The following is a 24,553-nucleotide window of genomic DNA, read 5'->3' on the forward strand; positions in this document are numbered from 1 at the left end:
TGTGGGTCGGGACCCCTTTGGGGGTTGAATGACCCTTTCACAGAGGTAAGACCATCGGAAAACACATATTTTCAAAAAAATATGGAAAACATAAAATAATTTTATGGTTGGAGGTCACCACAACATGAGGAACTGTATTAAAGGGTCGCGGCATTAGGAAGGTTAAGACCCACTGTAATAGAGAGTACATTGTAAAAAGAAGTATTCTGTACAGTAGTGCCCTTTCCTGCTTCCTTTAATTTATCTTCCAACATTAACTACTACCTAGATAATCAAACTTTGCTTTACATTTTATTGTTGTTTCTTTCTATAGTCGGACAACATAACTACAGCTTCATTCTAAGTCTCCAATACAAATCTCTTTTGCCAAAAACAACTCCTAGCAACAGAAAGAAATATCATGTCCTGCCTCTGGCTAAATATCAATTCTGATTTAGCTAGTTAAGGTGAATCATTCAAGCTGTCAGATTAATAAACATCTATAATTTTTCTCTCCTTCTCCAGTTAGAATCTCAGTATAACTGAATGCTAGGACCCACTGACATTTTGCTAACACAAAAATATATGCATTTTAAATATTAAAAAACATTTTACCAGCATGTTTATATCTTTACATAGGATGAGATAAAACAATCCAATAGAGCATTAATACATAAACTAATCAGAACATAGAACTTACAACTTCATCTTCAAATCCTCCAGCCAACACAAGGGAGTAGGCTCCATCGTTACTACGTCCATGGATTCCACCAACATGAGGTCTATGAACACCTGCTTCACTCACCTTTAAAATAAACAAGTTTAAAATATGTTCCTATTTTTAATAGCATGTGAAATATCAGTGCATCTAATTTAAATACTTTTATCTTATTTTCCTGAAAAAATGTACTCAAAAGCTATTGAATTGTACTCAAAACACTTCCCAGTTTCAAAAATATTTTGTCATATATTATAATGCTGACATTTTTTAAACGGTAACTTTAATACCTGAGTCCATAGAGCAGTAAATTTATGTTTGGCAATTATTCAAGACAAAAGATTTATCTTACAATAAAGATATTAACCCAGCATCATAAAAGGTTAACTTATACTGATATACTGATGAGATTCTGTCAATAAATCTGCATGACAATGGGAAAAATTCAAAAGCAGCTACTAGTACAACATAAAAAATAATTGGCTTCAAATATGACATTAAAAACCCAAGTAATGATTTATGCACTCATGCAAATGACACAATGCTGAAAAAGAGTAGAAACCAGTATATAGAAAATATATCTACATACCTGCACTCTAAATTTCCATGTTGCTCCAACAGGAACACCAGGTATAGGTCCATAATGGTTAGAAGGAACAATAGTGCATTCCTTAGTACGGCCAACACAGGCCATGCCCTACCATCATCAGAAGAACAAGCAAGCAATTAATCATAGTAATTGTGAAAGTTTATTAACAAATATGTGTTTTAGCAATGTTTTAGTTCACAGTTATTGAGATAAGTGTATTCAAGCGCTGTTTTGAAACCAGACTGGTGAGCAATAAAAAAATGATCGCAGGCTTTGCTAATTTTTTTTGAGAACAGCTACTATGAATTATATATAAAACCAGCAAACTTCCCTATTAGCAGCACATAAAAGATAGCATAAGAATTAAATTGTTTACCAGAGTTGCTGTCGTTATTCAACATGGTCACAAGACTTTATGCCTTATTATCACTGAATGAGGGTGGTCCTGGCCCAATCATTATGGATAAATGTGGACTACTATATTTAAATATTTCCTAACATACATTTTAATGAATATTTTCAGAATTCTCCATCCAGAATAGGTAGAATAAAATATTTCATTGGAACCAGTCAACCGTCTCGATTAAATTCCATTATTAATCCTCATCTCAATATTTTTTTTAAAAACAGACAGGTTCATAGTGATATAGGGAACATTTTTAGATGCCATAGTACAAGCTAACTAAATCTTCATACGTTTATTAAATTGCGCCCAAAAACTGATTAGAACCCAGTTAAGACTTTAATTCAAATATTATCCATCTTCACTGATGTATTTTCAACTAACTGAATATCTGAAATATTCTTTTTCAAAATCATTCACATACAAAGCACTGAAATATTCATGTTTGAGAAATAAAATAAATAATACAATAGTAATATGCTAAAAAAACCAAAACATCTATTTTCATGTAATTGGTACCATAAATGTCATGGTAATCTAAAATAATGCAAAAGATATTGCAAACAATTAATTTGGGGTTCTGTGGCATAAATTAATTAATTAATTAATTAATTAAATAGCAATAGCACTTAGACTTATATACCACTTTATAGTGCTTTACAGCCCTCTAAGCAATTTACAGAGTCAGTATATTGCCGTCAACAATCTGGGTCCTCATTTTACCCACCTCAGAAGGATGGAAGGCTTAGTCTGGTGAGATTTGAACTGCCAAATTGCAGGCAGTTGGCAGTCACCAGAAGTAGCCTGCAGTACAGCATACTAACCACTGCACCACCCAAGCAACCAGATTTTTTAAATGACTGTAGTTACTTTTAAAAACTACTCTAAAATAACAAACTTCATTTGACTTTGCTAGCAAAACGGAAGGGGAAAAAAGCACACTCTAAAATAATTTCAATTCCTAATCATGATTTAATTCCATACTATGTTTACGAAAAATCATACTTAAGTATGATGTTTAAACTGAACCAAAAATGCTTTGTTTCAGACAGGGGAAGTAGCAGCTAATAGTGATTTTAAATAACTTGTCTGAGTTTTTGTTTCTGGGGTTTATTTTATGTGGGAATTACATTTCATACTTGGGATTATGAAGCTATGGAGGGTATTAGTAAACAATTATTTTTTAAAACTTTTTTTAGATTCTTGAAACTGCTTGAAGTTTATAAGTGAGGAAATAAATGTTTAGAGAGAATACATACAAAGGTATCTAAATGTTATTTACCTTGCCCCAATCACGTTGGCTGTCAGTGTAGGCAGAGGGCATCTTTGCTTTCTTTTTACTTTGTTTGAGCTTTTCTCCAGCTTTTACAACCTCGTTAGAATCATTTTTACAGGAAGGACAATACCTAAAATATTAATTATTTTAAAATCTGTTAAGCTATAAATAAAATACAAATAATACCAATATATGAATTTTATACAATATGCATCTGAAACACAACTCCTTGTGGTTTTATATTTTGTATTTACATTTCTTGAAACCCCTTTCTTCTTTTAATCATAGGGATATTGTTTATTTATTGTATTTTTTGTTCAAGTAGCTATAATTTTACCACCATAGTATCGTGTAACAGACATTAGATTTACAAATTGATTCAAAATCATCAAGCAAACTCCATGACTGATTAAATCTCCAAAGTCTCAGTTCAAGACCTACACTAGATAATTTGGCTTATATCAGTTGGGACTGGAATTTCTACCACTAATTGATAAAGCATAAACAGATCACTTAATGATGGCACTCTCTCGAGTGTCTGTTGCCTTCATTAACTGAAGCCTATGGTTGTTACATGAGACAACTTCCTGCTGGCTTCCATAACCAAAGTCAGTGGGGAAGCCAGACCCAGAAATTGCAAGTCCTAGACTGGCAGCCGGGTAGGGCTAATAGCAATAGCACTTCGACTTATATACCGCTTCACAGTTATTTTACAGTCCTCTCTAAGTAGTTTACAGAGTCAGCATATTGCCCCCAACAATCTGGGTCCTCATTTTACTGACCTTGCAAGGATAGAAGGCTGAGTCAACGTTGAGCCACTCAGAATTGAACTCCTGAACTGAACAGTGAGTTAGCCCTGCAGTACTGCATTCTAATCACTGCGCCACCACAGCTCTTTAATGCTAATGCTGGGTGGGGAAGGGCGTGCAGGGAAGGATGAAAAGAGGTATGCAGTAATGGCTGGTACGAGCACAGAAGGACTAGGGGGAAAGTATACAGGTGGGGCAGACTTATCCCAGTGACTTGCGACCTTCCTGACAGATTCCCCACTGACTTTCTTGGGAAGCTGCTAGGGTAAGTGGCAGATGACAACAATGTGATCATGGGGCACTACAACCTGTCATTCATGCAAACTGGTTGTCAAGCACCTAGACTGCAATCATGTGATCATAGAGGAACATTTCGTCCAATATATTAGGTGGGGTATCTAACCATACCATATATTTCTCCCAAAATATTGTATAAGGGGTTTGATCTTGAAATAAACAGGGCAAAATTAGGCATAATTTGCTGCTTCTTTCTTGGCTTTAAGTTTGGATTTGACACTGTGTTCTATAAAATGCAAAATTAAACCATGATCCCATGTTATAATCATTACAGCATAGAAGAAACAAAAACACACTAGGACAAATCTGATACATTTCTCCAATGTAGGAGTTATATGAGGGAAGCTGTGATCATCACTATCTCCTGCAGCTGCAGGTTTAGGATATCACATTTGGTAACAGCTGGCTAAGCGAACAATATAACAATTACACTGTCCAAGATAATTAAGCCTTGATTTGAGCAAGAACTGTTAAATGATAGTTACTCTAATTAGACAGGTTTTATGCTCAACAACTCCTGGATATTCTCTATGATAAGCAGAACAAAAAAACTTACTATCTCAGCAAATACTTGCAAAATTCTTCATTCTACAAAAACTGTATGACATTCCAAATTTAGCTTCTAAATAATGTTAATTCCTAAAAGACTGCAATTATTTTGAAATTCTGAACATTTGGAAAGAACTGCAAACAATCTCCTGGTAAACACAGCTTCTATTTGGTTCCTGTCACAAGTAGCTAAGTAAATCACAGAGCTGAAGGTTATGAACAAACCAACTCTTTCAATTCTGAGTACAACAGGGTAAAGCGAATATTTGAATTTCCACACCTATAAATTACAGAAGGAATTGATCTTTCTTTAGAAACTCTCGCTGGTAAAAGGAACAGGAGTAATCAACTTACTATACAATAAGCCTATGGTTACTGTTGTGGCCCAGTAGGAGCCATTGGAGCTGCCACCAGACTCCGACAACGAGGGGCCCTATGAGTCGGCTCTGGAGGACCCTGGACAGGGTTCCGACTCCGAGCAGGGCTCAGAGATGCAGGTTGGCCACCAGGAGGCGCCTGAGACTTGGACCAGTGGGGAGGAGACAAGGGAGAGTGAGCCGGACGCCAGCAGTGAGTTGTTCCTGGATGCTCGGCACTGAAGAGCTAATAGGCGTAAGGAACAGTTGCGCAGTTTCAGGAGGTAATTGCACTCAGCTGGTGGTCATTAGGCTCCTCTCCAGACTATAAAAAGACTGCTTGTGCACATGCCCCTCTTGCAGAAGTCAATGCAGGAATTAATGTCAGAGAACATTATTGTGAGCTTGGTAGGCTGGATTGCTGCCAAGCCTTCTCTGTGCTGGATTGCTGCCCAAGCTTGTCTGTGCTGATTTGCTGCCAAGGATCTGTCTGTCTGTTAATTAAATGCCATAACTTATCTTTGGCTCGGAGTGTGTGTTGGTGTGGGACGAGGGGGGTCAGAACAGGTATATATGGCTTTCTGCCTGGATGGCTCCCAGAGTGAGCCAATAAGACAGAAAAGGGAAGCAGTATGCTCCCGCCCATATTTGGGCATAACAGGGGTTTTGACACAATACATACCTATTTCCCTGGCTTAGCTGATAAAGGAGGAGAGCCTGTGGCTTAGTGGCTAATATAACTGCCTAATATGTAATACAGCCCAGGTTGGATTCTCAGTAAGGGTATGGCTAGCTGATGAGAGCTAAATAGCTTGAAATAGATCTATACTAGTCTCCCTTTATTTATTTATCAGCACAAATGCAACACACATGCACGCACACACACACACATATACATACATACATACCCAATGTAAGTAAGTAAGTAAGTAAGTAAGTAAGTAAGTATGTATGTATGTGCTGCCAGATTCCCAATAACTCTGGGTACCTCACTACTATCAAAACAAGAAAATTTCAATAAAACCAATTAAAAGGAAAAAAAAGTGTCTGTGTGTGTGTGTGTGTGTGTGTGTGTGTGTGTGTGTGTGTGTGTTTTTCTTACCAGTCCTCATCTTCTGGTATTTTGCTTAGTGGTGGGTTCAGGCAATATATGTGGTAAGCCATATTACACTCATCACAGAGAAGTTGCATGTGTGCATCTTGTTTTCCACCACATAAATAACAAGAACAAAATCGGCATTCTTTATCTGGGTCAGCTCTGCAATGTTTACATTCAGGACCACTCTTCCCTGCAAAGAAGAAAAGAAAGTAAAAGAAAGTAAGAGAAATAAAGTGATTAAAAGGGCCTTGAACACCAGCTGCACAGAAAAATAATTATATAAACAACAATATTGAAAATATTAATAAGCAGGTATTAATGCCTAGATTGTTAAAACCTTTTTTTTTTTTTTTGCTTCTGAAAAAGCAAATACAATGATAATCAAGATTCCCTAGCTTGGCTTCCTGGGGTGACAGCCATCAGGAAAACAAATTGAAATGCAAGTGATTGCAAGCTACCAGACAGTCATTCATTCAAGATCATGAACTATGAAGTGTTTACTATTTGTTACTGGACAGAATATATTTGCGGAGAGAGCTGCATCACACATTTTTTATGTCTTGATGCACATAAATACAAAGTCAGAGGAAACGTTATCATATTATTAAAAATGCATATTGTCTTACGATTTCCCAAAATGCATGTAGAAAAGTTTTAAACTACAGGAACACATAGTCCAATATATATAAACAAAGAAAAGCACCCCAGCATCTGTGGAGATAGAAAATTAATATTGGAAGACTAGATGAAGCTTGCCTTCCAGTAAGGGATCTTGATAACTTATGTCACTTGGATCCCCTGTAAACATGGCAGAGAAGAGTCTCTAGACTGTTGCTGGTGCATTAGCTGCTCCTTTAGGTGGCAATTCAATTCAGCCTTCTGAATTCCTTGCATTTGTGGTTTTATATTGGGGAAGAAAGAGTATCTTCCTCTTGATTTCAACCAGTATCTGGTCTAAGGAGACACCAAAATGCCTCTTTCCTTGAGGTAACTGGAGGATAATACTGACTTAAGAGGCACCAAGATAGAAACCAGGAGAATGTTAAGTTCTAATCCTGAAAGCCGGCTAGGTAACTTTGGCTCACTCTCTCTGCTCAGCCTAACTCACCTCACAAGATTATTGTGGGGAAAATAGGAGAAGAATATTAGATATTTATTATTATTATTATTTATAAATAACTTGAGGCAACCAATATACCTAATACTCCTTACTTCTTATTTTTCCCACAACAAGTGTGTGAAGTGGGTTGGGTTGAGACAGAATGACTGGCCCAAAATCACCCAGCCACCTTTTATGCCTAAAGTGGGACTAGAAATCACAGCCTCTTGTTTATTTGCCTGGTGCTTTAACCATTAGGCCAAACGGATTCATTTGAAACTGTTGCCTGGAATGTCAAATCACACTGGAAAAAAATACTTGCACTGAGTCCCTGGTAGGCAGTTTTTCATCTATCTAAAAACTCTTTCCTTCCTCACTAAGGACCTGGGGAAAAGATAGTTCTTTGGGCAAGTGGAAGAGAGCTACTTGGGCTGTTGATTATGTCTCCTAGAGAAACGCCTGTTGAAGAAAGCCTGCCCAAGTCATCTGAGCATTCTTTCAATATGTCCTCTTCCTCCTATAATTTCTTTTCTTTCCTATAAATTCAATCAAGCAGTAATTTACTATAGTAGTCGGGACTGAAGAAAGGCTGTAGGATTACTCTCTAGTGCCACCTTGGGCCTATAAAAGACAATAATTAACAAAGGAGGTTGGCTGAATAAGCAACGTTTAAATATATGGCAGTGAAAGCATAAATGTGCAAATCTTTGCAGACAACAAATCATTGTATTCTGATTTTCTTTACATATATCTTTATCTACAAATATCTAAATCACATTGTAATATAAAATTATCTCTATGAATTGTATATGTATTGAAGAATATATTAATCAAATATTTCTTTTAATAGTATGTTTAAAATACTATTCAAAAATGGGAAACCTTTAATGGGCAGACTAAATACCTACTTTTGAACTCTCCATCTGCAAATGTCAATGGATATGCTCCTGGTTTTTCAATCTTGTATATTTCTTCTATAAAACATAGTTTGCAATCATTTATTACATCTTCTGGGCTCCTGAAAATGAAAAAACAAAATATTCAACTCAATTTTTCTCAGTCTAGTGTTAACGCTATTCAATGGAACACAACATAAAATTACTGTGCAGTATACATTATATGCTTGAAGAAGATTCACAGACTGAACTAAAAACTAAATAGAAGCATGCTTCAAACTCAATTCTGAAATAGCAATATTATAATATTAATCCAGAAAATATTCACTAATATTAAAAAACCAAATAACGCATCTACTTGAAATATCAAACTATAGCATTAACAACAATTTACATATTAACAACTATATTAAGAAAAGAAATCACAAATAACCAATATTATCAACCAGAAAAAAGATCAACAATAAAGGAACAACCAACCTAAATTTTATTTTCATTTTGCTACATATATTTAATGATCAATATAGAAATAAATACAACCATGCAAAGCACTTTCAAATAAACTCATATGATGCCAATAGAAATGGAACCAAGTAAATAAGGAAACTAATATGCTTGAGGGCATATATTTTTAAAGAGCCAAGAATATAACATATTTAGAAATCAGGTGAAATCAAAGAAAAAAATTAAAGAAACAAGATATTAGCATAGCTGACATCTAAATTAGAACTGTGAAATTAAAAGATGAAGACTTTTGATTTTAGATCTGATTTATACTGGACAAGCAAAATATGTTTATTTATTTCTGTGTAATTAAATGTACAAGCATATTCAACTCTAGCAGGAAATACTCTTTATATTTTCAGAGTATAATACTGGATAGTAGTTTAATTAATGAAATACATCTTCTAGTTAGCCTTCCTGTCACTATATAATATTGCAAGAGTTCCATACAGAGAAACATAAGCTTACCAATCTAACTTGCTTAATTTTTCATCTTCAAAACATCTTCAACAAATGTGTTGTTGAAAACAAAGCAAAGCAAATTAAAGCAAAACAAAACAAAAAACAGGATAAACTTGCATAAACCACATCCCTTCACATAAATCCATTAATATCTTATGCTGCGTTATTGGCAAAGCTACATATTCAAATCTAGTTTTTATCATGAATTGCCACACATTGCTTAAGCAAATTGCCAGCAATAAAGTTTGCCTAAATTTGAAATATACTTCATTCTTTTCCTTATGAAATACCTGTAATTGCTTCTTTATTTAGGGCTTTTTAATAATTGAAACAGTAACTTAAATAATTAAAAAAGTAATTTACTCATTCATTTATTTCATATGGCTACTAACTTGCTAATTGTAGCATCAATTAAGTGGGCAACAATGATAAGTGAATACATCAGGATTTATAATATAACTTAAATGTAAATTGCTTTTAGATTTTCTTCAGTATTACCAATCATTAGCTTTATACATTTCCAGGCACAAAGGACTGTAGTTATTTCCATGAATAAAACTTACGAAGAACTTATCTTTTCTAATGTATTCAGGGAGATACTCAAGAGTCTTCTGATGTAAGAGAAAATAAATTATTTAAGGTTTAACTATGCTACTTTCTGCTATTATCCTTTTTTTTTTGCAGATGCGTTCATTATATTTATTATTCTTTCTGATTTTACAAAAGGGCTGTTCTCTTTCAGGATATTGGCAGTCCTCTGCTACCACAATGAAGATCAATACATAGCCAAAATATTTCATTCCACAGGATTATGAGAATGCTGAAATAAGCATACTCTGAGGGAAAGAAAACTAATGAGTTGGTGACTTGTTTCAGCTCTCTCAAAAGCTTGTTGCAAAGTGGAAAAAACATTTAAGCTGAGGAGAAAGGGGAAGAGCACATACATCCACCTCCTGCTCTTGCCTCTTGTCCAAACATAACACTGCTCTGCTAATTCAGCCATTTTTTCGGTGCTGAGTAATTTCTCTTTTCTTGCCAAGTTCAATTCTGAGACCTAAGTCTACTTCACATTTGAGAACACTGATTAACTATATATAGAGAGAATTCTTCCTTCTGGAAGGCAAAAATTACCACAGTGAAGTATTCCATTTGCATACTCTTTATTTTCAAAAAGCCAAAATGTTCTGGCAAATCAGAAGGATAACATGGTTGAAATGTTGCTTCTTGCTATGTTCCTGAAACACAGAAATCACTACAATACTGTCATATTTCTGGTGTATCATTTCCTTTGTAATTTCATGGTATTTCTAAAAACCAAAATCTAAGCATCTTAATTTCTATATAAGTTGAATTAATCTGTCCCTGAAGCTACAAAACCAGACCTATCATTATGAAAAAAAAATAGGCTGTGATTTACGTTCAGTTATCAAAAGTAAGCCTATAATGAACAGAATTTTCTGCTGAGCCGATTTCTCCAGAATTGTAGTTTACGTATTTCAAATAATAACTGGAAAGAGAACAACATGAGTTAAAGCATGATATAGTAGTTAAGGTGTTGACCCAGAGGCAGAATGGGCATTGGCCTTATCTGATACGCCCATTCTCTGGGAGGTGGAGATAGCATCCAGGAATGAAAGGGGTTTACTTCATCTGTCATCCAATCGGATGTGACAACATGCCTCCTCTGGTAGCTTCTCCAGCTTTTTGACAAAGGTGTTGCTGCAGACTGACGTGTGGCGGTGAAGAAATGTCTCCTATCAGGTCCAGGACTGAACACCTATCTGGGTGGGGCTGGATGCTATTCCATCTCCCAGAGAATGGGCATATCAGGTAAGACCAACACCCATTCTCCATAGTGATGGAGATAGCATCCAGGAATGGGACATACCAAAGCCTGGCTTGTCCTTACAGGTGGGCCACAGTCCAGTCCAAAGTCCCATAAGCTGTGTACTCTCTGCAGAACCTGCCTACCAAAGACCTCCTCTGCAGAGGCAAAGATGTCCAACTTGTAATGGTTGATGAAAGGGGAATGGAGAAGCCCAGGTGGTGGCTCGACAGATTTCTTCTATCGAGGCCTGCAGTCATGCTGCAGTCATTGCCGCACTCCTGGTAGAGTTGGTGGTAATATTTCTTGGCAGTGGTAAAGTTGTAACTCATAGGCCTTTGCAATGTAAGCCCTGATATGTCTCAAAGAAGATGGGGTAACCTTGTTGCCCATCGTGGATGGCTGAAAGGAGACGAGCAAAGACTCTGCATCTCAAAGAAGAGGTCCTTCTGATGTGAATGCGGAGAGCTCTCCGTACATTTAGCATGTGCTACTTCCGCTCCAGATGATGAACAGGTTCAAAGCAGAAGTTTGGCAGCACAAGCTCTGGGCTCAGGGAAACCAAGACAAAGGATGGGTCCAGCCACAACACCACCTTGTCCGAGTGAAACACACAGAGATCTTGTCTAATAGACAAGGCTGCCAGCTCCAAAACCCGCCTGGTCGATGTGATGGCCATCAAGAACGCCACCTTAAAGGTAAGGTAACACAGGCAGGTAGTCAGTCCTCAACGATTCAAAGGCCCCCCCGGTGAGGGAGTTCAATATCTTGGTGAAGTCCCACTGGGATATCTGAACAACCGGGGTTTGAGGTTGGTAGCACCCCTTAAGAACTGTCAAATCAAAAGATGGTGGGTCAGAGATTCCAATGATCCACATGTCAAAACTAAAGATAGGGCTGCTACCTGTCTTCTGAGAGTATTGGGGGATAGTCCACTATCAAGTCCTTCCTGGAGGAAATCCAGGACCCAAGGAATGGAGACCTCTGTGAAGATGAGATCCTTACTTGAGCACCAGCGGCAAAAGGCTCTCCAGGTGGCATCGTATATACAATTAGTCAAAGACCGTAGTGATGCCTGCAATGTCTTGATGACCCTGGTGGACAGACTGTCCTTGCTCAGGACCCTCCTTTCAATCGCCAGGCGGTCAACTGGAGCAACTGAGGGTCCGGGTGGACCAGAGACCCCTGACTGAGCGAGCTCTTAGTTGGAGGGATCCTCCAGGGTGGAGTCATGGAAAGGTTCACCAGGTCTGTGAACCAAGGCCTTCTGGGCTAGTGGGGCACCAGGAGCAGTACCTCCTCCTCCAGCATCTTCCTGATGACTCTCTGGGTGAATGGAAGAGGATGGAAGACATACAGTAGCTCCGAAGGCCAGACAGCAGAGAGCAGCTTCCCCCTCTGTCCTGGGGCTATGTATCTGGCATAGTACCTGGGCAGCTGGCTGTTGTCTGGGGTGGAAAAGAGATCGACTACTGGAAGACCAAATCGTCTGTCAGTTCCCAGAAAAGGTTTGGGTAGAGGCACCACTCTGCATGGTCGACTGGAGCTCAGCTGAGCCAGTCCACATGTACATTTGCCACCCCCAACATATGTTCTACCCTAAGGGACAGAAGGTGTATATCCGCTCAGAGACCCAGCTGTTTGGCCTTGAGCATGAGGGACCAGGAGCAAGTTCCGCCCTGGCGGTTGATATGTACCTTTGCGATCGTGTTGTCTGTGAAGACCAGAATGTGCTTGTTTGCCACATTGTCCTGGAAATCAATGAGGGTCAGATGGATTGCCGGCAGTTTGAGTCAATTTATGTTGTGACTCAAATCCTCCTGAGACCACTGACCTTGTGTTATCAGCAATTGTAATTGAGCTCCCCATCCAAAGAGGCTGGCATCGGTTGTCAATGTCAGTGGTCTGGATCTCTGAACTGGAAATATCCAGGGACAACCACCACTCCAGTGACCTGATTACCTCTGGCAACATCTGCACCTTGTCCAACGAGCAGCTCCTACCAACCCTTTGATGTGGTAGGAGAAACCACTGAAGGCATCTGCTGTGGAGCCAAGCCTGACTGAAAAACAGGGCACCATCTTTTCCAGCAATTGGGAGAGCTGGAGCAGCGGTACCTGACACTCCCTCCATAGGTGGCCTGCCAAAACCTGTAGACTGGACTGGCACTCTTGGGAGATGTAGACCATGCACTCCGTGGTATCTATGATTGCTCCCAGGTGCAGCAGATGAGTTGTCGGGGTGAAGTGGCTCTTGCCTAGGTTTATGGAAAACCCATGGTCCTGGAGAACCTGAAGTGTGAGCTCCAGGTCTTTCTCCACCTGTCCTTCCAATCTGCATTGAAGAAGGATATCGTTCAGGTAGCACTGGATCCTGACTGGCCTGGGTTGGAGCTGCCCCGCTAGGGCTGCGAGCAGCTTGGTGAACACTCTGGAGCCGATAAAAAGCCAAAGGGCAGCGCTCTTTATTGATAATGCTTCCCGCATAGAAGAAGCGGAAACACTGCCTGTGGGCAGGGAGGATGGGCACATGCAAGTATGCCTCTGTGAGATCTACCAATGTGAGGAAATCGCCATCCAGAATGGTCTGGAGTGAGTGAGTGAGTGATCTTGAACTGTCATAGATAATGTGATGGTTCAGACGCTTGAGGTCTAGAACTGCTCTCCAGCTCCCTGAGGCTTTTGGGACTATGAACAGGAGGGAGTAGAACCCCTGACTCTGTTGATCCTCTGGAACTGGCTAGATCGCCTGAATTTCCAGAAGCCCTTTCCGTTGGAACAGGAGGCTGCTCGATCTGCTCTTAAAGAGAACCAGCCTCCGAATCAAACCCTTGTTTGTTGTTTTCATTGTTGCAGTTGAGAAATATCCAGAAATGGAGAATTTAAACACACGTCTTGTCCTAAGAAAAACTGAGGCTAAAAGCTGGGAGGAGCTACCAGACGAGATGTGTTGTCACAGCCTGCAGACTCAGTCTGATTGGATGACAGACAAGAGTAAACCCCTTTCATTCCTGGATGCTATCTCCACCAGTATGGAGAAAGACCCAGATTTTAGTCCACTCCTAGCCATAGAAGTGCATTAGATGACTTTAGACATGTCACTCTCTCTTTATCCAACCTATCTCACAAGTTATTGTTTTAGAGAAAAAATGGGAGGATAGAGGACTATGTATGCTGTCTTGAGTTCCAAAATAAAAGTAGGGATATAAATCTAATATTAGAAAGACAGAGCAGTATTGTGTTTAACTTCTTGCTATAAAAAAAATACAATTGAAAGAAATTACAGGTTTTGTGCTATATGAGAAGGTTTTATTTACTGAAATAATGTAAAAAATTTAGATAGACTGCAGTATCAATCAATAAAATCTTACCCCAGCATAATTTTGGCATAAGCCTCTTTGTTAGTCCTTGAAATTTCCCTCAAAGAGGTAATTTCTGCATCAAACCAGAATCCTCTTTCTTCTGGACTCTCTACGTTGTAATTAACCATCACCATATCACCTACATGTAATTCATTCCATTTCAAAATAGTTCTTGCTCGAGGCCGCAGATTATGGACAGTCATTTCCACAATGCCACTTTCTGGGTATCTTGAAGAAAGAATGAAAACAAAAGTTGTAACAACCTTAATATCATAATGCAAATTTTTAATAATCTATAAAATACAATACCACCCTTAAAAATCAAGCCCATAATGGATGGGAATCTGCTTTTGAAACACAGCGGGATTTTACTGTCAATGTGAGAAGTGTTCCCCAAAGACCATTAATGCACATGAAGGATTGTAAAGATGCTTAAAGAATTTCTCAGTGGTGGTTTTATATTTAAAAATTATGAGACACACTGATGGGACTGAACTAGCTTTTAACTGTAACACATAAAATAAATATCACTGGGACATCAATATAATTCATTGACATAAATAAAATAAAATGCTTTTATTTTCTCAATGTGACTATAAAGAAGTGAGCATAAATCTGAATAACTATCTTATTTTGAGATATATAGAAGAACAGTAGATTCACTCCAGTTCTAAAAATGTATTTGTAAATAAGCCCTAGTAATTTCAGTAAAACATAAGTTTTAGAATTTCAATGTTATTTCAGTTTCCATAAATAATGATAACAAAAGATCTGACGAGGCATCTAAGGCTGTAATTAATGTTTCAACAATAGTGGCCTCTGAAGTTCCCTGAAGTCTCCGGAGGGCAAAAAACGGCCCAACATGCAAACCAGAAGTTGGAAAACAGACTGTTTCCGGCCTTCAGACAGCCTCCGAGGAACGGGGGAGGTAGTTTTCGCCCTCCCCAGGCTCCTAGAAAGCTGTGTGTGCATGCACGGGCACTAAGTTATGGGGGTGGGCACATGAGTGCGCACAATAGCATTCATGCTTGTGTTTGGCACCTGAGGTGAAAAAGGTTCACCATCACTGGTCTAGGCTAATATTGAAAGACTTTAGATAGACATTTTTACATGTAAAAACAATTACAAGTTTCAAACTTCAAATATATATATATATATATATATATATATATATATATATATATATATATATATATATATCACATCATTAATAGTTATCAAAATGATTACAGCTTTAGTAGATTTCTGTTCTAAGACATAGAAAGCCAAGATCATTTGACTGCATGAATTTAATTGTAGAATTACTTATAAAAACAGATTGAATATATTTTTGAAAACTTATCTCTGAATTAGTAAAACAAACAAAATAAGATCTATTTATATAGAAAGGGAGCAACTGCTTCTCCACATTCTATGTTGCAGATTAACACTCATGATTATGTCATACAATCACATTTATCTCTGCTTATATCAATTATCAAAAAAGGCTTTTATAAAAAGATGAAATACATCATCACTGGAATTAAATATCTAACCACTGAATTCTTTTCTAGAATTCTACTTCAGTAAACACCTTTTATAATGATGCATTTATATAAAATAAACATGGGGATCTTTTAGTCCATTGGCCACTGTATTCTCCATCTATCCATCCCCTCTACTCAAGATCTTCCTTCCTATAGTTCATATTTAGAAGATGAGCTACTTTCATACCAACAGCATGAAAAAATAAGGAAATTGCTTATGGAAGAAAAACTCTTCTTGCAACAAAGACAGCTCCAATTCCTTTCTCTACTGTATAATACAGAAACTTGTTTCTCATCTTTTCCGTTTGTATTAAACAGAAAATCAGTAAAGCATACACAGCAGAATGGATTGTGATTCTGCCTCCAGGAAAACAGATCCTGTGTCCCACAATCAAAGTAGGCCTTGAATGTAAAAACCATACAAAATGTAACTCATATATTGTTTTAAAGCAATTCATCAATAGGCAGAAACTAATCTAGATTCTTTATTTCTGCATGCCAAGTAGCAATGTAAAAAGTCCACAATGGGGGTAAAAATCCAAATAAAGTACACATAGCTCATACTAATGACTTTGAAATCTTGTGATACTAAGGAATTTTTAATATAGGCGAAAGATAAAAATGTGGAATCTAATGAAAACTGTATTTATTCAGATGAATTACATATTTTCTCAAATGTTTTGGGGCAGCGTACACATAGAACAATAAACAAAATATATTTATCATAAAATATAACATTAATGCAAACATTCCAAGCTATCTTATCAAAGAGGTAATCACATTGGACAGGAACTCAAGTCCCCATGTCTGGGGAGAGAAGAGATGCCAGGTCTTTAGAAAAGATAGTTTTGGGTTGGGTTACCCAAATCTGAGGGTAATGCTGTTCCATAGGACATACACAATGACAGAACAGCATTTTTAAGAGATGAAAGATATGCCAACTGTTGGATCTTATCATCAAATAGGCAGAGTTACAAATAAAACCCTTGTGCATGAAGGGTTTTAATGGTGAATAACCAGCACTCTGAATTCCACCCTGGCTCACACAGTTAAGGTGCATAACTCCTCATGTAGCTACATTCTGAACTAGTTGCAGCCTTCGAGAGCAGCCTTGGAATGTATGTTGCTATAATCCAAATAAGAGGTAACTAACACATGAATTACAGTGAGTAGGGCCTCTCAATCCAGAAAAGGGCACAAATAATGCACAAAATAAAATGAGTAGAGGACAGAATGAAAGGCCTTGAAGGATAGAGGAAAAACTGCTTCCAAGGCGATGGTCACATCTTGACTCTGAAACAAAAATACAGCTTAACTTGAATAAATGTTTCCAACAAGTTATAGAGGTGCAGATTACAGACTCAATAATTCCTCTGTAGAACTATCAGCAGCTCCTTGGGAGTTTGAGCTCCTGACTTGGTGCAAAAAGAACATTCTTTGTTGCAGTTTTTTGATGATGTTTTTGATATTAAATGTCCATAAGAGAAAGAAGTACTGAGGTACCTTACAAGAGTCAAGGGTTCGATCTCTCCCTATCTCCAACACTAACTGGAACTGATCCTGGAAGAAAAATTACCACAAAACCATATCTTCCTTTCCAACCCCCCGAGCTGGTCCAGAAGCATACCATGATTGGTGGAAATGAAGGCACTGAAAAATCAAAGACAACTAGGATAGATGCACCATTCTCATTCCAGTCCTACCAGAGATCATCCAGAAGTATGATCAATGTCATCTGATACTATATCCAAGCCTATAGGATTTAATTGCCTATATCTGGAGACTGAAAGGTCTCCAGATAAACTGCATCCATATAATCTATTGACAGACCACCTTCTCAATAATCTTGCTGCAAAACACAAGCTTAAATATAGGCCAGAAATTATCCAACACTATTAGATACAGAGATCTAAAGAAGGGGCAGACCACTAACTCCTTAAGAAAAGATGAAACTGGCTCTTTGCTCAAGGATCAATTTCCCACCACCACCATTATATCCAATCATACATCATCTCCTAGGAGGCCTTGATCAGCCAAGACAGGTGGTTATACTCTACGCTCCAAGGACCATGTCCATTTCCTTAGGACCAATGGATTCCAATAACCACATAAGACTGTGCTTCAGTCAACTTAAAGGACATGCACAGCTGGAGTCCAACTCAAAATAAAGTGATGATTCGAAGTTATTTTATTTAATAGATGTCTTGAAAAATCTTCATAGTAGTTGTTCAGGTGATCTTCTGACCCATCCTCCCAAGGAGATAAACAGGGCTGCAAAACATCAAGCAGTAGTTGTAGTAAGAGTGGGGAAAAGACCTGAATGGTAATTCTCTGTCCGCTGCGGGAAACTCCATGCATGGATTATAATTTCTGCCTATTAGCCCAGAGACTGAGTTTGAAATGTTTGGACATGCCTCCTTGGCTTGACTGATGTCTTAATGAAGGAGTAGATCGAAGAATGTCATGTTGAACTCTTCAGTATCAGGCCTGGATCCTGGCCTGGTTCCCTAGGGAGGGAATGGAGTCTCCCGCAGCGCACAGAGAACTACTGTTCAGGTAAGACCAATCATCTTTCTCCTGTGCGCTGCTTGGAGACTCTATGCATGGTATATAGCCAAGCACAGATGCTCAAGGGTAGGTGACAGACTGGTCCAGGGTCCCTTCCGCAGAGAGAACCCTCTGAAGTACCCATCGTCCAAATGCTGCTTCAGCTGAGGCAAAAGCTTCCAACCTGTAATGTTTGATAAACAGCGATGGTGAGGTGCAGGTGGCAGCCCTGCAATTTTCTTCTACTCATGCCTGCGTTGCCTAGGTGGCAGTGGTGGCAGTGCTGCGCATCAAATGAGCTGTGATGCGGTGTGGTACCGGTCTAGACTGCAGTTCGTAAGCCAGAGCTATGCTAGCCCTCAACCATCTACCGATCGTGGATGGCGAGACTTTCTTCACCATTGTGGCAGGCTGGAAGGACACAAATAGGCCTCAGTTTGCCAGAAGGCCGCTGTTCTCTTGTATCAATGAACTGCTTGCCTGACATCTAGTTTATGCCATCTCTTTTCCGCAGGGTGAACAGCTCTGGAGCAAAAATCCAGCAGGATATCTTCTGTGCTCTGTGAAATCACATATTAGCTTTTGGAAGAAAGGATGGGTCAAGCCTGAGGATGATTCTGTCTGGTTGGATGAGGCACATACCGATAGTGCTGCCATCTCTTGAGATTCTCCTCACCGATGTTATGGCCACAAGAAAGGTTACTTTGATGGTCAGGAGCCTGAGACTTGTAGAGCTCAATGGCTCAAAAGGAGGAGATGTGAGAGGTTGCAGAACAAGAGAGATTCCAGGAGGGGTATTATGTATTACAGGTGGCTGGAGGTTGAGAGCTCCCCTGAGAAAACTCCGTACCAGAGGGTGTTGCGAAAGTAAACTGGAGCCCTCAACCGATAGGATTGTAGCTATAGTGGCCACCTGCCTCTGGAGAGTGCTAGGCAATAGGCCTTTCCTGGTCCTTGTTGTAAAAAGTCCAGAACATGAGGTACAGAGGCTGACAGAGCGTTGATGCGAGCTCTCATACACCAGCTGCTGAACGCTCTCAAGCATGCTTCGTAGATCCAGGGGGTGGATGCCTGGATGGTGGAGATGATGCCCCCAGAAAGGTTGCAGCACGCTAAGAGATCCCTCTCAAACGACAGGCGGTTAGCTGGAGCCACTGAGGATCTGGATGCTTCATCTCCCCCTGACTGAGACTGTCCTCCGGTATCCTCCATGGGTGGGACATGGACAGGCTGAGCAAGTCCCTGAACCACAGTTATCTTGGCCAATGTGGAGCGATCAGTATGACCTCTGCCCCCTCTATGATCACTTTCCTGATGACTCTCGAGATGAGATGTAGGGGTGGGAAAGCATACAGAAGGCCTGGTGGCCAACGGCTGTGAAAAGCGTCTGTGCCCTCTGCTCCTGGGCTCTGGAACTGTGAGAAAAACCTTGGCAGGTGAGTGTTTCCCAGGGTGGCGAATACGTCCACCATTGGCTGACCGAACCTCCAGGAGATGTTGTAGAAGAGATCTGGGAGCAGGCACCACTCCGTGTAGTCGATCATGGCCCTGCTCAGCCAGTCTGTTTGGATGTTGGCTGTGTGTGATATATGTTCCACCTTCAGGGAGAGGAGGTAGGTCTCTACCCAGACTCAGACACTCAGCTTCATGCATCAATGCCATGGACTGAGTGCCGCCCTGGTGATTCACATGTGTCTTGGTGATAATGTTGTACATCAGCAAGAGGACATGGCATCTGAATATGTGCCTCTGGAACCGATGGAGAGCCAGATGGGCAGCCCTGAGTTCCAGTTAATTGATGCTGGTATCCAGCTTGTCTTGTGACCAATGACCCTGGGCCAACTGAATTTGGAGATGGGCACCCCAGCTGAACAGGTTGGCATTTGAGGTGACAGTGACCTGATTGGCTTCCCTGAACAAGGTTTCCTTTTGCACAGCCTGGAAGGTCCACCATTGCAGGGATCGGACGACTCTATGTGGCACATGGATCTTCACCACAGACGTGGAGGTGCTGACTCTTTGGTGTGAAAGAAGGAGCCATTGCAACAGTCGGGTGTGAAGGCATGCCCATGGAACAAGGTTGATGCATGATATTAATTTCCCCAGGCGAAACAAGAGAATTAGTGGCACATTGCGGTGAGAGCTGACAGTGTCCATAAGGACTAGTATGCTTTTGTGGAGCTCCTGGGAGAGGAAGACCGTGGATACTCAGTGTCGATCACCGCTCCTAGATAGAGAAGGTGGGTGCTGGGAATCAGGTGGCTCTTCTCTGTATTCATGGAGAATCTGTGATTCACCAGGGAGCGGAGTGTAATTCGAAGGTCTCAATATGCCTGGCATCAGGATGACAACTGGATCAGATGTCGTGAAGATAGCATTGTAGACATATCGGGAAAGATTTGAGTTGGGCTGCAACAGCTGCTAGCAGCTTGGTAAATGTCCTGGTGGCCAATGAAAGGCTGAAAGGAAGGGTCCTATATTGGAAATGATGATTGGCATAACAATCTCAGGAATCTCCTGTGGGAAAGTCGGATGGGCACATGTAGATACGCCTCCTTGAGGTCGATAGACGTCAGAAGGGCTCCATTTTGAATGCAGGCAAGGGTGGACCGCAGAGATTGCATCTTTAAGCGCCTGTATGGTATATGTCTGTTGAGGTTCTTTAAATCCAGAATGGCTCTCCACCTTCCCGAGCCCTTGGGAACCAGGAAGAGGATGGAATAGAACCCAGTTCCTTCGTGGCCTGCTAGAACAGGCTATGGCTTTGACGTCCCTCAAGTGACAAATCTCTGCCTCCAAAAGCCCTTTCTTCAAGGAGTTCTTTGGAGTGGGACACCAAATAAAGTGAGGAGGGGGAGGGGAGACAAATTCCAGGGTGAGACCTAGATGGACAGTCTGCAGAACCCACATGTCCATGGTGGTTGCCTCCCACTAAGTTGTGAAGAACTGCAGACGACCACCAATGGGAGTGTCTAGGACAGTGATGGCGAACCTATGACACGCGTGTCAGTGCTGACACGCGTAGCCATTTGGGGTGACACGCACAGGATTCATCCCTAAGGTGACCAGACGTTCCGCTGTTGGGACGCGATGCATCTGTAGCGGAGGAGCGGGATCCCGAGGGAGGCTGTTGCAGAAGGGCGAAATCTGAGATTTCTTCGCTTCTGCGGCAGGATAACATTTGTTCTTTAGAGGAAGGGGGGGAGAGACCACTACAGTTGCATTTCTTTTCTTGCTGGGGATTTAGAAGTCTTATGTTTACTTTTATTCCCGGGGAAAAAAACAAACCCGAGCCTCCGCCGTTGTCCAACCCTCGCGTTTCCTGGCAAGAAATCCATCCCCCATTATGACGAGGTATGCCGGCTTTCGATTGGTAAGGCATCCTCGGCATCCCCCGGGTGATCTCTGGGCCCCCGGCTTCCCCATCTCCTCTCCTATGGGGAGACGTGCATCATAATGTTGTAAGCTGCCCGGAGTTACCTGTGTGTGAGGTGGGCTGCCCTATGCATTTGCGTTTGTGTGCTGGAGAGAGAGTGAAAAAGAGAGGGAGAATTATATTAATTAGAAGCGGCGGTGGCGGACGTCGGCAGCGACTGTAACGACTGCTCGGGCGAGGTGCGGAGGAAGAACGGAAGGTCCCTCCCGCCCGCGACGACGGCTCCAGCCATGGACGACCAGGCTGGCCCCAACAACAACAACGCACTGCTCTTGCCGCCACCTCCGGATGGGAAGCAACCACGCCTGTGCGGCCCCTGTGCTGAGGTGGGAAGCGAGTTGGCAAGGCGTGGTTGCTTCCCACCCGGAGGTGGCGGCAAGAGCAGCGCGTTGTTGTTGTTGTTGAAGAAGACGCTGGGGCCAGCCTGCTCGTCCATGGCTGGAGCCGTCGTCGCGGGCGGGAGGGACCTTCCGTTCTTCCTCTGCACCTCGCCCGCGCGGTCGTTACAGTCGCTGCTGACGTCCGCCACCGCCGCTTCCCTCGTCCGTCTCGATTGCTGGAAGCAGTAACAAACGGCGCGTCTGCTCCGCTGTCAGCGCCTTGACAGCCACCCCAGCCGGCGGCTACCGGGCCTTGCTGGAGTCAATTGCAAAACCGCGTTCAGCGCTTTGAGGACCTGAGGCATCTTGGGAAATGCAGTTCCCTATCGGAAAGAATGGAGTAGCTGCGAATTTGTAACAACAGAAGATAATAACTTGGTGCTTCGCAGGTTACGAAAATCTCAAGTTTGATTTGCACACTGTTTTTTAAAAGTTAGATAAAGAAATTATGCTGTGAAAGCGACTAGAAAGCCTCCCCTCCCCTTCCTGTGTGCGAGAAAGGGAAGGAGAGGAAGGAAGGAGGGAGGGGGGAAGGAAAAGAAGAAGGGAGGGGGGAGAAGATGGAAGGAGAAAAGATGGATGGAAGGAGAAAGAATGGGAGAAGGAGGAAGATGGAATAAAAAAAGAAGAAAAAGAAGAAGGGAGGGAGAAAAGAGGGAAGGAGGTAGGAAGAAAAGGGGAAGAGAGGGAAAGAGCAGAAAGACAAAGAGGATGAAGTTGATAGGCAAGAGGAAAGAGGAAGGAAGGAAAAAAGAAAAAGGGAGGGAGAGAGGAAAGAAGAAAAGATGGAACTAGAAAGGAAAGAAGGGAGGGAGGGAGGAAAGGGGAAGACAGGGAAAGAGCAGAAAGACAGAGAAGGTGAAGGTAGATAGGCAGAAGGAAGGAAGAAGGAAGAAAGAGGGAAGGAGGGAAGGAGGAAGGAACAGAAGCGAAGAGGAAGAGAGAAATGGAAAGAGCAGAAAGACAGAGAAGGTAGATAGGCAAAAGAAATGAAGCTGAAAGAATGGAAGGAGGAAGGAAGAGGAAAGGAGGAAGGGAGTGAGTGAGGAAAGAAGAGAGGATGGAAGGAGAAAGGAAGGAAGAGAGGGAAAGAGCAGAAGACAGATAAGGTGAAGGTAGATAAGCAAGAGGAATGAAGGAAGAAGTGAGGAGTCTCAAGGAGGGGGAAAACATTTAGTGACCAGAGTTACAATGGCATTGAAAAAAGTGACTGATGAACAAAGAAGTTACTAAGCAGGTATGTTAAATAATTTGTTTTTGGTTTATTAAATACAATTATATTGCAATTATATATTTTTGTAGTTTAAACTATAAATTGCGCAAAATTATGTTTTTGTCGAAGTGACACACAACGCGAGTTATGCTCGATTTTTTGCCGATTTTTGACACACCACGCCAAAAAGGTTGCCCATCACTGGTCTAGGAAGTCACTTGGACTTTCTAAAAGAACTATTACTGGATCCTCTAAAGGATTTCCTGAAATATGACTGTTGTTATTACTGCCTGCCCTTGTCTCTGAAGGACAGTCTATCATGGTAGCGATCAACTCCCTGGAGTAGCTTCGCTGATACCAATGGGCCAGGAACCCAATGTCAGCTGCATGAAATGGCTGCTGCTGAGGGTAGGGAAACATCCTGCAGTCAGACCTCTTGATGCTAGAGGGCAAGACTTTCTTTTTGTCCTTTGTTTCTACAAGGACCAGATCTAGTGCCTCTGCGAATAAGTTACCTCCCTTAAAGGGAGCTGACACCAACCTCCATTTAGATCTCATTTCAGCTTGCCAGTGTCTTAACCAAGCCATCCAACAGGAGGGTGACATTAGCGACCAATGCCCGAGAGAGTGAACTTGGCCCTGTTCAAAGTGGTGTTGGCCAAGAACTCAGCAGCTTGTTAAGATCCTGACGTAGCCTAGTGTCCTCAGGTGGAATTATGGCCAGAATTTGACACATCAAGGATGCCTTATTAAAGAAAGAGTAGTAGTAGTCGCCCTGATTGCCCAAGCTGAAGCTAGATGGGCTTTGCAAAAAGGTTTCCACCTTTTTGTCCTCCACAATATCGGAGGGAATGAGAGCCGAGGATGTAAGGACAGCTACTGGGGGATCTATCTTTGGCCATTGGAGGAGAACCTCCAATTCTGGAACCACAGTGTAAAAACGCCTATCCGTGCTGTTGGGAGTAGCAGAGGAACTAGGCTGAGCCGATTGACACTGAATAATGTCAATGAACAATTTTGGGGAAGGAATGGATTCTTGTGTGGCTGCAGGTTCAGTAGCCGTTCCTGTGTCCTGTGGTTCCTTGCAGGACTTAGTGGAATCCCCCATTCCCCCCAAATTAGTGATGGTCCCAGCTTTGAATAGGAGAGACTTAAAGAGGGTCAGGGTAAACAAGCCCGTGAATCAGGCTTTGTCAGGCGCCAAACCTTCAGCTTACGACTGCTCTTGG

The 24,553-nt window shown here is 41.2% G+C and overlaps 1 protein-coding gene across 3 annotated transcripts in view; it reads right to left on the reverse strand.

Moving 5' to 3' along the window:
* UHRF2 (ubiquitin like with PHD and ring finger domains 2) overlaps nucleotides 1-24,553 on the reverse strand; it is an 87,350-nt gene that overhangs the window by 13,373 nt on the left and 49,424 nt on the right. For all 3 annotated transcript variants that reach the window (XM_032212967.1, XM_032212965.1, XM_032212966.1), the window contains exons 4-9: nucleotides 14,232-14,450; nucleotides 8,083-8,192; nucleotides 6,079-6,265; nucleotides 2,972-3,095; nucleotides 1,287-1,394; nucleotides 680-784 (exon numbers count right to left, since the gene is read on the reverse strand). In XM_032212967.1, the coding sequence (XP_032068858.1) occupies nucleotides 680-784; nucleotides 1,287-1,394; nucleotides 2,972-3,095; nucleotides 6,079-6,265; nucleotides 8,083-8,192; nucleotides 14,232-14,450 (853 nt within the window). The remainder of the gene's footprint in view (nucleotides 1-679; nucleotides 785-1,286; nucleotides 1,395-2,971; nucleotides 3,096-6,078; nucleotides 6,266-8,082; nucleotides 8,193-14,231; nucleotides 14,451-24,553) is intronic.

This window comes from Thamnophis elegans, chromosome 3, assembly GCF_009769535.1.
Source record: "Thamnophis elegans isolate rThaEle1 chromosome 3, rThaEle1.pri, whole genome shotgun sequence".
Lineage (NCBI taxonomy): Eukaryota > Metazoa > Chordata > Lepidosauria > Squamata > Colubridae > Thamnophis > Thamnophis elegans.